The sequence below is a fragment of the Thunnus thynnus genome, chromosome 7 (assembly GCF_963924715.1).
Source record: "Thunnus thynnus chromosome 7, fThuThy2.1, whole genome shotgun sequence".
NCBI lineage: Eukaryota > Metazoa > Chordata > Actinopteri > Scombriformes > Scombridae > Thunnus > Thunnus thynnus.
Genome location: NC_089523.1, coordinates 26,184,636 through 26,197,573, shown reverse-complemented (window position 1 = coordinate 26,197,573; position 12,938 = coordinate 26,184,636). Strand labels below are relative to the sequence as shown.

At 39.5% G+C, this 12,938-nt stretch overlaps 1 protein-coding gene across 1 annotated transcript in view; it reads right to left on the bottom strand.

Annotated features, from left to right (window-relative positions):
- Window positions 1–201: 201 nt before the first annotated feature.
- The window catches only part of frem2b (FRAS1 related extracellular matrix 2b), a 61,187-nt gene continuing 48,450 nt past the window's right edge, over window positions 202–12,938 (bottom strand). Inside the window, exons 8-24 of the mRNA XM_067595194.1 lie at window positions 12,207–12,416; window positions 11,884–12,081; window positions 11,614–11,778; window positions 11,156–11,338; window positions 10,934–11,064; window positions 10,655–10,810; window positions 10,066–10,369; window positions 9,744–9,875; window positions 9,178–9,509; window positions 6,492–6,684; window positions 6,259–6,363; window positions 5,789–5,916; window positions 5,562–5,696; window positions 4,452–4,578; window positions 3,772–3,959; window positions 3,530–3,676; window positions 202–2,636 (exon numbers count right to left, since the gene is read on the bottom strand). Of these exons, the coding sequence (XP_067451295.1) occupies window positions 2,130–2,636; window positions 3,530–3,676; window positions 3,772–3,959; window positions 4,452–4,578; window positions 5,562–5,696; window positions 5,789–5,916; window positions 6,259–6,363; window positions 6,492–6,684; window positions 9,178–9,509; window positions 9,744–9,875; window positions 10,066–10,369; window positions 10,655–10,810; window positions 10,934–11,064; window positions 11,156–11,338; window positions 11,614–11,778; window positions 11,884–12,081; window positions 12,207–12,416 (3,341 nt within the window). The 3' untranslated portion in view covers window positions 202–2,129. The remainder of the gene's footprint in view (window positions 2,637–3,529; window positions 3,677–3,771; window positions 3,960–4,451; window positions 4,579–5,561; window positions 5,697–5,788; window positions 5,917–6,258; window positions 6,364–6,491; window positions 6,685–9,177; window positions 9,510–9,743; window positions 9,876–10,065; window positions 10,370–10,654; window positions 10,811–10,933; window positions 11,065–11,155; window positions 11,339–11,613; window positions 11,779–11,883; window positions 12,082–12,206; window positions 12,417–12,938) is intronic.

Below are 12,938 nucleotides of genomic sequence, written 5' to 3'. Positions count from 1 at the left end.
TGCTTCTCTCTTCTAAATAGTCCCTATACTCTGCATTTTGGCAAAATGGACTGATGCTCACTTGGATCAACACGTATATTTATAATTTTGTATATAGGAAGAGTTGCATTTTGAAAATTGTTGCTTTGAGGATGATTAGTCAAACTATTTAAGAAGCTAATAGGAAAAAACCAAAAACATAAAATTTCATAATGTTTTCTTGAAAAATTATTTATTTGCAGACCACGCTGTGCTTCTGGTCTATGTTACAAATACTTACAGCACATACAGTATGCATTTTTGAACAATAACCATTCCCAAAACATCCAAATGGTATATTTATAGGTAATACATATGTATATACATACATACATGTGCATAAAAAAGCTCAGAATGCACTCAAAGCATTAGAGTGGAGTAAAAGAACCACAGTACAGTGATGCAGTGTCAAACCAAGATTAGCAAGCAAATTGTGCACTAAAAAAAACAATCATACTTGGGGTAAACATTTTATGAAGGTATGGTATCACAGGTTGCATAGAATTTTTTTCCTCAACATAGAATTGCAAATAAACCTAACATTGATGACAGTGAGTAGTGACTATAAAGTTAGTGTTACTGATATACAGTAGTATGAGGTAATCAGATGTTATAGCAGTCCGGTGCCTGGATCTTAAAAAAACAAAAAACAAGAAAACACTGTTACATGGAAAGCTTGTATGGTGTTTCATCTTATGCACATTGTTTTAATGCAAACATGGCACATAAACAGTATATGCGTAACATATATTAAAGTAAACAAATCTTACAAATAGGCTCAAATCAAAATTTAAAAAGGGAGATTAAATGATATATGATTTGTGTCGACACTAAATAACAAGTATTGAAAAATAAATAAATGCATTTAAAGCTAATGAATCAGGGATAATAGCTCTGGCGATAAAGACGATGATTTTGGGTAAATCATTTCTTTCCCTTTAAATGAAATCTGATAAACCTATTAGAAGATATTTCAAGGTTTTATAAAATTAAACAGTACAGTCAACACATACAGTAGCCCTGCTGTGACAGGGATTTCAAGTCCCATCTATCTCTACTAAGCTACAGTAGTCAACATTTAGAAATCTAGCCAACCAGTTGTGTCAATAGTGGAAAAAAATTGTTACTGCTGAAAATAGTGGATCTGGAACTATTATTATACTACACCATACATTGCAGACCAGCTGTCTTGAAAGTGGCTTCAATACTACAGACTGTAACGATGTTACTTCTCTTATTTGAGTCAGTGCCATGTGTCAATTTTAAGTTTGTGAAATCATAAAAAACAAATATTAGGGGGCATTTAACAATAACAATAACCTACTGCACTGATAAATACTGTTTTTCGTGGGATATACTGTAAAATACATAGTCAAACTGGTGGAAATACAGTAGATTAGGCGCACTTGTCACGATTCCATTCAAATCAGCATCTAGACATTTTTTACAAACAATCTTAAAATACAAAAATAAATGCATGCAAAAACATGAGCACAAGAAAACAATGTTTGAAATACTTTTTTCATTTGAGTGGATTTCTTATTGATCACACAGGACAATCATAACATACATTATAAAACCTCAAAATCCTATGATTTCTTAGGCACAAACTGAATCTAAGGACAAATCATTCTCTATAAGAACAGACAGGTTTGCCAGTGTGACCAAACTATGGACAGTGTCTTGACGCAGCAAATCAAACATACAAAGCCTGTTGTTGACAACTACTACAGTATGCAAAATATCCAGCTTCTCTTGACCTACTCAGTAAAACAGCAAATGCCATTCAAGTTAAGAGGCATTTCCTGTAGCACCTTTGGAAATGTAATCACACCTTTTTTGGATTAAGTGGCATCAAAAGCAAATCAATAAGTGAGTGCTGACAACTTGACAAGTGCCTTTAAACAGCTACTAACACAGTCAGTCTGCTAGTTAGTATCCAGATGTCTCCCTGGCCATGGAAGTGATGCAGTATTTCAGGTAGATTTCTGAATGGAATCAAAGCTCTTGTAGTTTGTGTCGCTTCACACACAATCTTCAATTTTTATCTAAATGTGAGGCACTTGCAAAATAAAAATGTTAACTAAAAATCTCAACCATCAGTCTGTTTGTTAGACCTCTGAGCTGTCACTGTTACTGAGGCCTTGTGTCATCATGGGCTCTGCGCTGCTGGAGCTTGTGGGCACCTCCTTTTTCTCCCGCTTGGACCGAACAAGCAACACGGCCACAATGATGATGAGCACCGTGAGGAGCAGCCCGACAAAGATACCAATGATCAACACTAGTCTGTCATCACTGTTGTCTTTCTGGTTGAGCTCCCTGGGGATGATCCCTTTGGTGAAGATCTCCCTCTCTGGGCTGGTCCTCCGCTGGCTGCTCCGATCCAGCGCAATGTGCAAGATGTTGGTGCCACGGTTGTTGTTCACACCGATCTCCTCTATGACGTCTGGCACGTCATTGGCAGATCTTCTGGAGCGATTTTGACCCTTTGGTAGCACATTTGTGTGCTGGCTTAACACATGGTACTCCAGGCTTCGCTTCCCTATGCCCCGGTTAGCGTTGTCCCGAGAACGGACAGTGTAGATAGTGTGAATGTACCACTCTCTCCCTGCAGACACCTAAAAAAAGCAACAGTTATTGTTTCAAAAATGATACCTACATGTCATTTTTATGGTGCAGCTTTCTGCAGAGCACCACTTTCTTTTGCTGACCCATAAGATTTCAGTGATAAAAGAAAATCAACCATAAAACTCTGTTAGAAATAAAAACCACTATCAATGTAACTTCCCTTCTTGGACCCATTTTAATGCTTGGTGTGTTATTTTTCTGTATTGCAGTAAAAATGGTGAAATATAAACAATATAATGTAACCTCAAACATATAAAATATCTCCAGTGCAGTTACATGGATTTTGAAAGGAGGAAAGTTTTCTGCTGTTGGAAAATACTCATCAGGCTTGACATCCTGTTACTGACATTTTAGCAAGCCAAGAAAACTCAGACTCACTGACCAGAAGAAGCAATCAGTACTTGATGAAAGGGGGAGAGTCTGAGTCATACAGAATATATATATATGATCCTGTCATCGGAGGCCATATAAAGGCCAGCCCCCACGGTGACAGGATTGTTCACTTTCAATAAGACTTCCATGTGCACGGATGCGGAAAGTGTTGGGTCATTGATTTTTTTCTCGGCTTGTTAATAAGATAGAGTCAAATGTCAATAGAAAAAAACATCTTTTAATGTCACCTTCTGTGACTTATCTATAGTACAGTACATTTTCATCCTGCGTTTCCACTTGCCCTTTACTCAGCAGGATGCCACAAGTTCACACCTGATTCCTGAGAGTTACAAGCCAGGCTCAGTTAAACTGGCACACAAAAATGTAAATTCCAGCTCAAAATAACTGGAAAATAACTCTGGAATGCATCCCAGATTGGTGAAATATGAGAATGTGGAGCATGTGAGAGTGTCTACTGAATGTGTTTCTTGTATTGGGCATATAAACTGACCTGGAAGAGAGCTGAGGAATCCAATCTGAAACCATCTGACCCAGGTTGTCTCACTAGAGCTAAAGCACCAGGGTCATCCACTGCCAGGAAGGCGTTGAAAGCTACATTTCCAAACGACTTGGCCTGGGTCTCAGGCTGGGCCTTGTCCTTATGTGGACAGATCAAGTAGAGAGGAATATTTAGGTTTGGATAGACACAAAGCATGTGTGACATGATGAGAAATATACTGTTGTTACACTTACAATTATTTTGAATCTGTAGAGTAGAGATGGAGCATCAGCCAGACAGCCAAATTCAAAGTTGCTGGGGTTGTATTTGGGGACGTATCCATCAGCTCCAGTACACAGGAAGACTTTCTCTATATTACAAATAAAAGAGTCGCCCAAGTTCTGCACTGGATCCACCATCACTCGGCCGTAGATTGAATCCCCTGAAGGAAGAGAAATACAATTTTCATCACAGCAAAACACATGTAACACATCACATGTGTATGAACCTGATGGTTTAGAGGAAAGTCTTACAGAAAAACTCCACTGATGTCCACTGATGCAGTTCTCTCAAATAATTTATTTTGTTTAGACTACAACAACAACCTCAGCTAAATCTGTTTTGTCAGTCTTCACAAAAATAGCTTTGTAACCCCACTTTGACAGCAGCTTCAAGGACTTTTCTAAGACTTTCAAGATCCTGTTTAGAGAAATGAAATTCAAGCTCTCTTAAGTAGCTTGTTTTATGAGATAAGACATGAAAGTGGCCTATTTCTTTTAATTTTATTTTTATCCTTTAGAGTCACAAAATAACGGGGGAACATTTCTGCTATATACATATATATATCACATTAACAGCCATCCTTGTTTTGTGTTTTTTCAAATCCACAAACATTCAAGAGCATTCATTTTATAACCATATGATTCTGCTTTACCCTGTGAGAAGGCAGTGTCACTCTCCTGTCCAAAGCCCATAGAGCCATCTGAGAGCCAGAGCGTCCGTTTAGAAAGTAAAATCATCTGTGTGTTCAGACTGAACTCAGCAGCTACGGGATCGCTAACCTAGAAACACATAACAGACAGACAGACAAATCCAAGCAAGGTTAATAATACAGACACATGGTAAACAATCTTTATTGAGCCCAGTCATCACACAACTGCAATTTATGTATAGTACATACCGTGTATCTGTAGTACATTTGTAGACTCTACAGTGTTAACATGGCATATTTTGAGACAATCCTCATTGGGGTAAACTCACAATTTTGCTTGTTTTTCAATACTCGACATCCCACTCTCTCTATATAATCATATTAATGATTTAAATACCTGGGGCTTGTATATGTTTTATACTTCACTCTAGTAATATTTATGCATTTGAATGATGATACATTTTTTTCTAATTTTCTCTGACATTTTATGGGCTAAACAATTAATTCATTTGGCTGCTTTGCCATTATCACTCTAGATTTTGTGTTGATGCTGGAGGTGGTTATTTGTTGGCACGAGGATCATGAGCTGGGTGCAGCTAAATGGATTAAAAAGGGGGGATGTTAATTACAGATCTGTTCCTGTTTATGTAAATGAGAGGAGTGAGTTGCAGTGAGTACTTGACTGGATGAAGTGAAAGCAGGAGTGAGCTTCCTCTTAAATGTTTCAACTGATGGGATAATGCAGAGATGCAAATATGAAAATATATGAGGGAATAGGAGCCAAGAGGTGTGACTTACAGGAAGTAATGACTAAATGAGATGGTGCTCATAAAGCAAATGTTTTAAATGCACAGTTGTAGTCAATATAAATCAATATATTATCAATACTTAATAATTTCTATTTGTATTGCTAAAATAGTTGCAGAGCACTACCAAGTGTTAAATTTTATATTATTGTTATATTTTGTATTAACTTTACATTTCATTCCTTATTTTTGGCCCATATTTGGTTGCTTACACTGCATTTCTTAATGGATCCTATTTTTGCAGACTAAATTGCTCCACGAGGATCAATAAAGTTTCCTCATATTATTTTGAATGAGTGGACGTCACCTGCTGAAATCGGATATCCAGGTCGAAGGTAAGAGGCTCTCTGGGATTGCAGACAGGAGGGATGGTGTACTCCAGGCTGGGAGGAGAAGTACAGGGGACCAGCTTCACTGTGTACGTGCCAGAGTAGTCACGCACCTGACAGGGAAAATCATGTCCAGTAAGAATTATGTATAGAAAATAGAAAAAAAAAATTAAACTGCTCTTTTGAGAACAAAACGTTTCCTCACAGCAAAATCAGAGACAAACGTCCACTGCTGGATGGGCTGGTTGTAGGTTGGCTCATTCCTCACAAGACTAAGGTTAAAGGTCAAACCAGGGTGGTCCGCACACATGACCATGGAGGTGAGTGCTGAAGCTGATGACAATTTCATTGATTACATTACATTATATGTATCAGTATAATCAGCATACTAAAATACTGTAAATGTGCTTTAAATATGCAATATGGCCAATAATATCAGACAAAGCATTTGTAAAATTATTAATTATCCAAAGCTAAAAGCTGAGTGAAACATGTTTTATAACAGTACATGCAAAGCTTTTTTTCCTCTTCATTTCTTCTAATTTTTTTTTTCTTTTTTCAGAACTGTTGGTTATTTAAACTTGCATGCAAAATATTATGACGTGCTATCAAGCAGCATTATATACCACATCAAATTCAGAAACTACTACACTTCTACGGTGTATTGTAACATACCTGGATGCGCAAAGACAAACAGGCCTCTGAATCGAGCCTCAGTGCGGAAGTTGACTACTAGTCGTCCCTGGTCATTTATACGCATGCTAGTTGGGTACAGGGAACCTGCAAAAAACAGCCACAGATAGCTTTAAATTGGCTACTTAATTAATTTACAATATTTCATTCAGTTAACATAAACACAGTTTAAAGTAATCCTCAATTTTGTATTGCAGACTAATGTTAAGTCTTACCTTGTAGTTCTGCCTCTGGTGGGCTACCAATACCGTCCCTCCATAAGATGGCAGTGTCGTACACAAATGTGAGCCTCAGCTCTGACTGCAGGTCAAAGTGTTGCCAACCCCCTGCTCCCACAGGGGAGTGGAAGACATAGGACACATAAAGTGGGACTCGTAGGGTCACATAGGACTGGACCAAATTCAACACCTGCAGTGAAAACCAACATGCTGTGTCAGAGCAAAAACATGTATTTCTACTTCACAGTTTAACAGCTTTGTTATAATAATAGCAAGCCTGAAAATGCATGTACAACACCTCTGAAATTAAAAAACAATATTCTACCATTATGGCTGATATAAGCAAGTTCAGTACAGAATATTGTAGTGCTTCATCAAGTCCACAGACTGAGTGGACTTGGCAGCGCATATATTAGGGAACTTGTAGCACACATTACTGGGAAATGCCTAGAACTTCAAGTGGGCATTTATGTTTGCTTGATGGTGTACAGCTATTAGATTTAACACTTTCACTCCTATTATGGATGAAGTAGAGATTTTTAAAAATATTTTCAACTAAATATTTCAAACTTCACTTGAAAATCAAATGTGTCCAAATCATGATGTATTGCTGTTTTCACTCAACATGAGAGGCAAAAAATGCTTTTATTTACATGTGTTACAGACATTCCTCCAGACATTTCTTCTGTAAAAGAGATGTCCTAAAATGCACAAAGGATTCCAAGTGGTGAAAGTCCTCAGAGGGAGCACTCTCTGGTATCTGCACTTTCCTCTGACCTGTGAGAGGTACCTGCCTGCACCGGCTCTGTGTACATGTGGAGACGTGCCTATGCCTCTGGGTGCTGAGAGCTCAGGCAAATGATTTGCAGAATGGCCTTCTGACACAACCTGCTGGGCCTTAATAGATTCCTGTGGTCCTGTTAAGCTGGGCACAAAGCCCCACACTGACACTGGCCCCGGCCTGCACAGAGTTGTCTCCTCTAAGCCTGTCTGTCCACTTAGACATGCACTCAGGTCACAGGGTGCCAACAAACGAAGACTGTTTCTTTTTCCATTGATCCTGCCTTAATGATCCCGAAACTGAACCTGTGACGCCTGAGTCTAAGCATCTACATACCGTCTTTTGCTCTGTTCCAGAGTAACCATAGCAACAAAATCTACATACAGAACAGTGCAAGAGCTGAATGTATACCATTCTGCCTCATGATGGAAAGATAATAGAGACAAAAATAGAGTCTTTATTGCTAGATGTGTGTTCGTCAGGATTTTGAGACTGTCCAAATAGATAGAGGGTCAAAATCATTCATCTTGTTTTTCTTTTTTAATTATTGGGTTAGCTCTGATCAATATGGTTACTAATCAATAAAGAAGTACAGTCTGTCATGACCATTTATTGCAATGTATGTATATGATCAATTTCTCACCTCAAGGTATTACTGCTGACTGAGGTGAATTAATATTCCCGGCAGCAGCCTGCTTTCTTGTCAAGACATGTTTATTACTGCCATATTGACATTTACATCATGTGGCTACAGGCAACATTTGTTGAGAGTGAAAGATCACCTGGGTGATGTCTTTGTTGTTGTTTTATATAATGTATATAATGAATACTCTTGTTTTTCTTAATTGTGACTGCTTTGTCCCTATCTAATGTGCTTATTTTAATGCATTTTTCTTTGTTTTTTGGGGGGTTTTTTTATATTTTGTATGTCAATTCTCTTGTGTTTTTGCTGGATTTATGCTTTGTACATGATTATTGATTTTACACTTTTTACACTTTTTGTTAATGGTTGTCTTGGTTGTGTATATGCAGAGCACCACTGGAAATTTCCAGTGAAATTTCCCCTGCTAAAATAAAGGCTATCTATCTATCTATTAAATAAACCTGAAGACATGTAAAATGAGAAATTCCTATTATAATAAGAAACCAATATACACTACACTCATATACGTTCAGAGCCTAAATATATTTGCAAGTGCTATAGGGCTTTAATTAATAATCCTCAGTAGGGAGCATAGAGGAGGTTTTCACCATGATGTGCCCCGTGTACTCTTTCGGCCCTCCTTTATCAACACTCTACCTTAATTAACTGCAATTCAACTAACAGTAGGTTTCCAAGGTGAATGCAAATGTTCGAGGCTTTGAGGCATGTGTGCAAGAGGACTGTGAGTGCTTAAACATCTCCCTCTTCAGCTCCACATATAACAGCTGCTGTTGCTAAGAGCACATTGTGCACATGGAAAAACAGACCAACAGATTTTTATGAGGCTGCTGGTAATTGACTTGCCACTTTGACAAGACAAATAACTGGTCCTACTGGGAGTTAAAGGAAGCAGGGTGTCGGGTTAGTCATTACTACGGATGTTGACATGGGTCTCCAGACAATAATGGATAACTCCTCTATAGGCTGGTATTTACTTAAGGATTTTTAAAGGAAAACCAAGTAGAAAAGCAAGGTTTTCATATGCCTGTAAATTATTAATTAGGATTGAAAATCCATGAGGATTTTGTAATGAAAATGGGCAAGACTTGTTATAGGACAAAGCAGATCAGTAACTGCTGAGTCCACATTCCTGCTCTCAAGGGGGTCTGCAGCTTTATTAACTGACTCCCCGCACCTTATGTCTAGAGATGACAAAAGGGGTCAGAGGTGAACTGAAGCTCAAAGGTGGGGCTCCTTACCTGTCCATCAGTCCCGATGTTGCCTCCACAATCACTGAGCAGCTCAGACATGTCATAGTAGCTGGTGAATTCCCACAAACAAGCCTCCAAGTTGAGGTTTCTGTAGAATCGCAGTGTACTGGATCCTCTGAGGGAAGTGCTGTATTGGTAAGGTGCCGTCTCACCAATCACTTCTGGATTTTTGGTGGCCTCAGTGAGGAAGCCATAGCGAGTCTTGACTTCAGCATAGTCCAACAAATTGGAGCAGCGATGGTTGCCAACACGAGTACCATCAGGGCTCAGCGTGAGCTCGAAGTTAGATAAGGATCGGGTGGACACTACAGGCAGCATACCTGAGGGAGGATATATACATAGCGGTTAGTAAGTGGAAGTGAAAGAGTGTAAGATTATCAATTAAGGAAAAACTAACTGATGTAGCTTCTTATAAAAATAATTTGGTTGATGAGTTACATGGGATGAGATTTCCCGGCTCAGGAGGTGAGTCAAACCAACAACCTGTTGGATTTGAGATATTTTATTTAGTTAAGTAATATTTTCACTGGTGAAACTCTGCTGTTCTTATGTACCATCAATGTGAGGCATGGTGACAGTTAGCTTGATGAGGTTGGGGTGGTCTGTGTCTTCTGCTCCAGTGTACCGTAGCTTGGCAGAGAAAGGCTCAGCCCCCACTGTGCCTACAACACGAGGCTGGCACATTCCTGCAAACACACCGTGACAAACAAACATCAAACATTTAGTTTCTCTAAAAATCCACCACAAAAAATTATTTTATCTTTCAGTTTTCTGACAGAGCAAGTATGGCAAGTACTGCAGTGGGAGAAGAAAACATTGCCAGCAGCTGCTTATTGTGTCGAGTCATTTCCATGAGAGAGAATTAGCTGCACTCACCCTCATCCATGCTGATGGACACTATGGGGCTACTGAGCTCCAGACCTTCATCTCCATTAGAGTTCACGGCCCTTGCGGCACACTGGACCCTAGAACCAGGCTGGAAGTAGACTGAATCAAGAGTGATGAGCTTGGACGTGGTAAAGAAGGTATCAAAGTCAGCTTCCCTCATTGGGCTGGTGACACCGTCCGAACCTGTCGGGGCGCTGACAAGCCAACGATAACGGGTCAGGGTGTTGTTGATGTTCTCACTTACACAGATAGAACCTGTTTTGTCATAGTCTGGGTGCTTGGGGTTACAGGCCTGAAAAAAAGAAACAGAAAATATGCTTGTCAGTGAAATCCACGCTAAAATCACTGCTGCAGTTAAAGTTATTCTGTATAGTGCTGATGAGCCCTCAAGGCAGCTGATAATTGAGCAAAGTATGCACATCTATTAAATACTAAATATCTCATTGACAGTATTTACATGTTTTTAAACTGCACTTGTGAGACAAAAAGCTTCAGTAAATGAATCATTAGCAGTGTAAAGGACAAAAAATATGTTGCTAAGTATTTATTGGTCAGTTAATTATCGGTTGGGACATACAGTGACACAAATAACAGGGTATCCAGCCACAGGGAGAGAGTCCTTGGTCCTGTCGATGTCATCATAATGCAGCAGAGAAACCACTCTGGGCACCGAGGGGAAGGTGACATCCGCCATGCTGCTGGTCTCCTCAATATAGATTATAGCTTTGCTCATCTGTTGATTGACAAGGAAGGGCAATTAAGAGGATGTTAAAGTTGAATGATATTAATGTGACAGCCAGCCAGGTAGTTAAACATCTGACAGTTAAATTAAATGTTAATTTGGCTTAATTTTCACCTTTGTCTCTGCCACCATGTTCTCATCAGGCTTCAGGTGCACAGTGAATGCCTCCCTCATTTCTCTGACACCATCATATAAAATCTCTACCTCCACATAGTGCTCTGTGTCACCTTCTTTGAACACAATTTCTGCAGAGAAACAAAGAAATTTCACAGATATTTCTTCAGCACACTTCAGATTATTTCTGGCCTGATAAAAGCACAGTCGAGCAGCACTCACCCTCAGATATAGGATGGTAGTCCTCCCCAGAAGTAGCGGATCCGTCCTTGGTGTGAACTCGAACAACAGAAACTTTGGAGGTATCTCCAACACGTAGCACCAGGATCTTCACCACAGATACTTGGCCACTTTCCTTTGGTTCATTCACACTGAATTTGGTCTCCCCAAACTTAATAATGGACTCTGAGAAAGGATGGCATATAGTTGCTTGTAATATGTAACTGTAACATTAGAGTATACCATGAATTAAAGCAACTGTGAGTGGAATTTTTCAAATATGTAGCCCCGTGTAGTAATTCATAAATAAGTGATGTGTTAGATGAACAGGCTAAAAGCAACACACAGACCACATAAATTGTTTGATTTTACTCACAAACACAATGTAATTATGCACATAATTATGCACATAGTGCCTTTAAATAGAACAATTGTAAAACAACACATATTTTTATACTTACTGTCTGCATCATCTTTTATCTTGATAAGTGTTTCATTCTGCCCCCCAATTGATGCTCCAAATGGAGATTCACTTTTGGGGCTTCCCAACACAAGACGTAGCTCCTCCTCCTCTTCATGTTCCGTGTCATCAACTAGCACCAGTACACAAGGCTTTTCAATCTCTCCTGAGAAAAAAGTAAAGGGAAAATATATTGAGCAAAATGTCCTTTTAATTAATTTAACCAAGTAAAGACAACAAAAGTAAGCAAACAGATATGTTACTATACAACCTGGTAAGAAGGTGATGATGGAGGCATCTGTGTTGGGTCTCTCATTGAAATCCATCATGACCTGGGCTGTCCCCTGCCTGCTGTAGCATCGTACTGTGGACTTATAGCTAATATCACCACTGCGGTATACAGTAGCCGAGATCTGTCCTGAGTTCTCATTGCCCACATACACAGCATCACGGAACTGGACCTTTGGCACTAGAACAACACAATTCAACCCATAAATCAACACCGTTAACAGTACAAATACCATAAATCACTAAATTTCACTAAATCACTAAACATTTGAATAAATTCAGATTATAACCAAGATATTCACGCACAATCTGAAACAGAGTCGTTGATGAGGATGGTAGCCTTGTTCGGCTCCCCAAGGATCCCATTCATGGGCATCCGGAGTACCAGTTCAAACTTCTCTGGCCCCTCCAGCACCGGCTGGCCCAGGTCATCCAGGATGGCAACACGAAATGTCTGCATGGTGACCCCTGGTGCAAAGTCCAGATTCCGGCTGATCCCCACATAATCCACACCAGCTGCTCCACAAAACAATATAGGTCAAGCATGGAGTGCTTATGGAATATAGTGGACATAACACATATGGACAGTACTTTCTCTTATTTCAACAGCTGTTCTCATGTTACTTCATAATTCATTTGTGAATGTCAGGCAGAGAGCAAGATGAAAGGATATACCCCACGTGCTGACGAAATGACGCTTTCTATCTCATGGTCAATAGCCGTGAACAGTTGGAATTTGTTGCGTGATAAAAGGAGCGCTGCTAGAAACTGGATATCTCCCCAAGCGCAAACAGGTTATTCATTTGCCATTCTTTGAAGAGACTGGGTATTGAGAGCTCACCCTTTGCCCATAGGCTTTTCTCATGTACTTATGACCCAGTTATGTGAGTAAGTGTGGTCTTGCATTTCTATCACACTGCATATGATTAGATGCTACTTATTTTTTTACTGTTATAAGGCAGGCAAGAGCAGAGATGTTAAGAATCTGTGCAAGGGGGAGAGGACTGCCTAGGGGCGGGAGATAATAGAGGTTGTAGG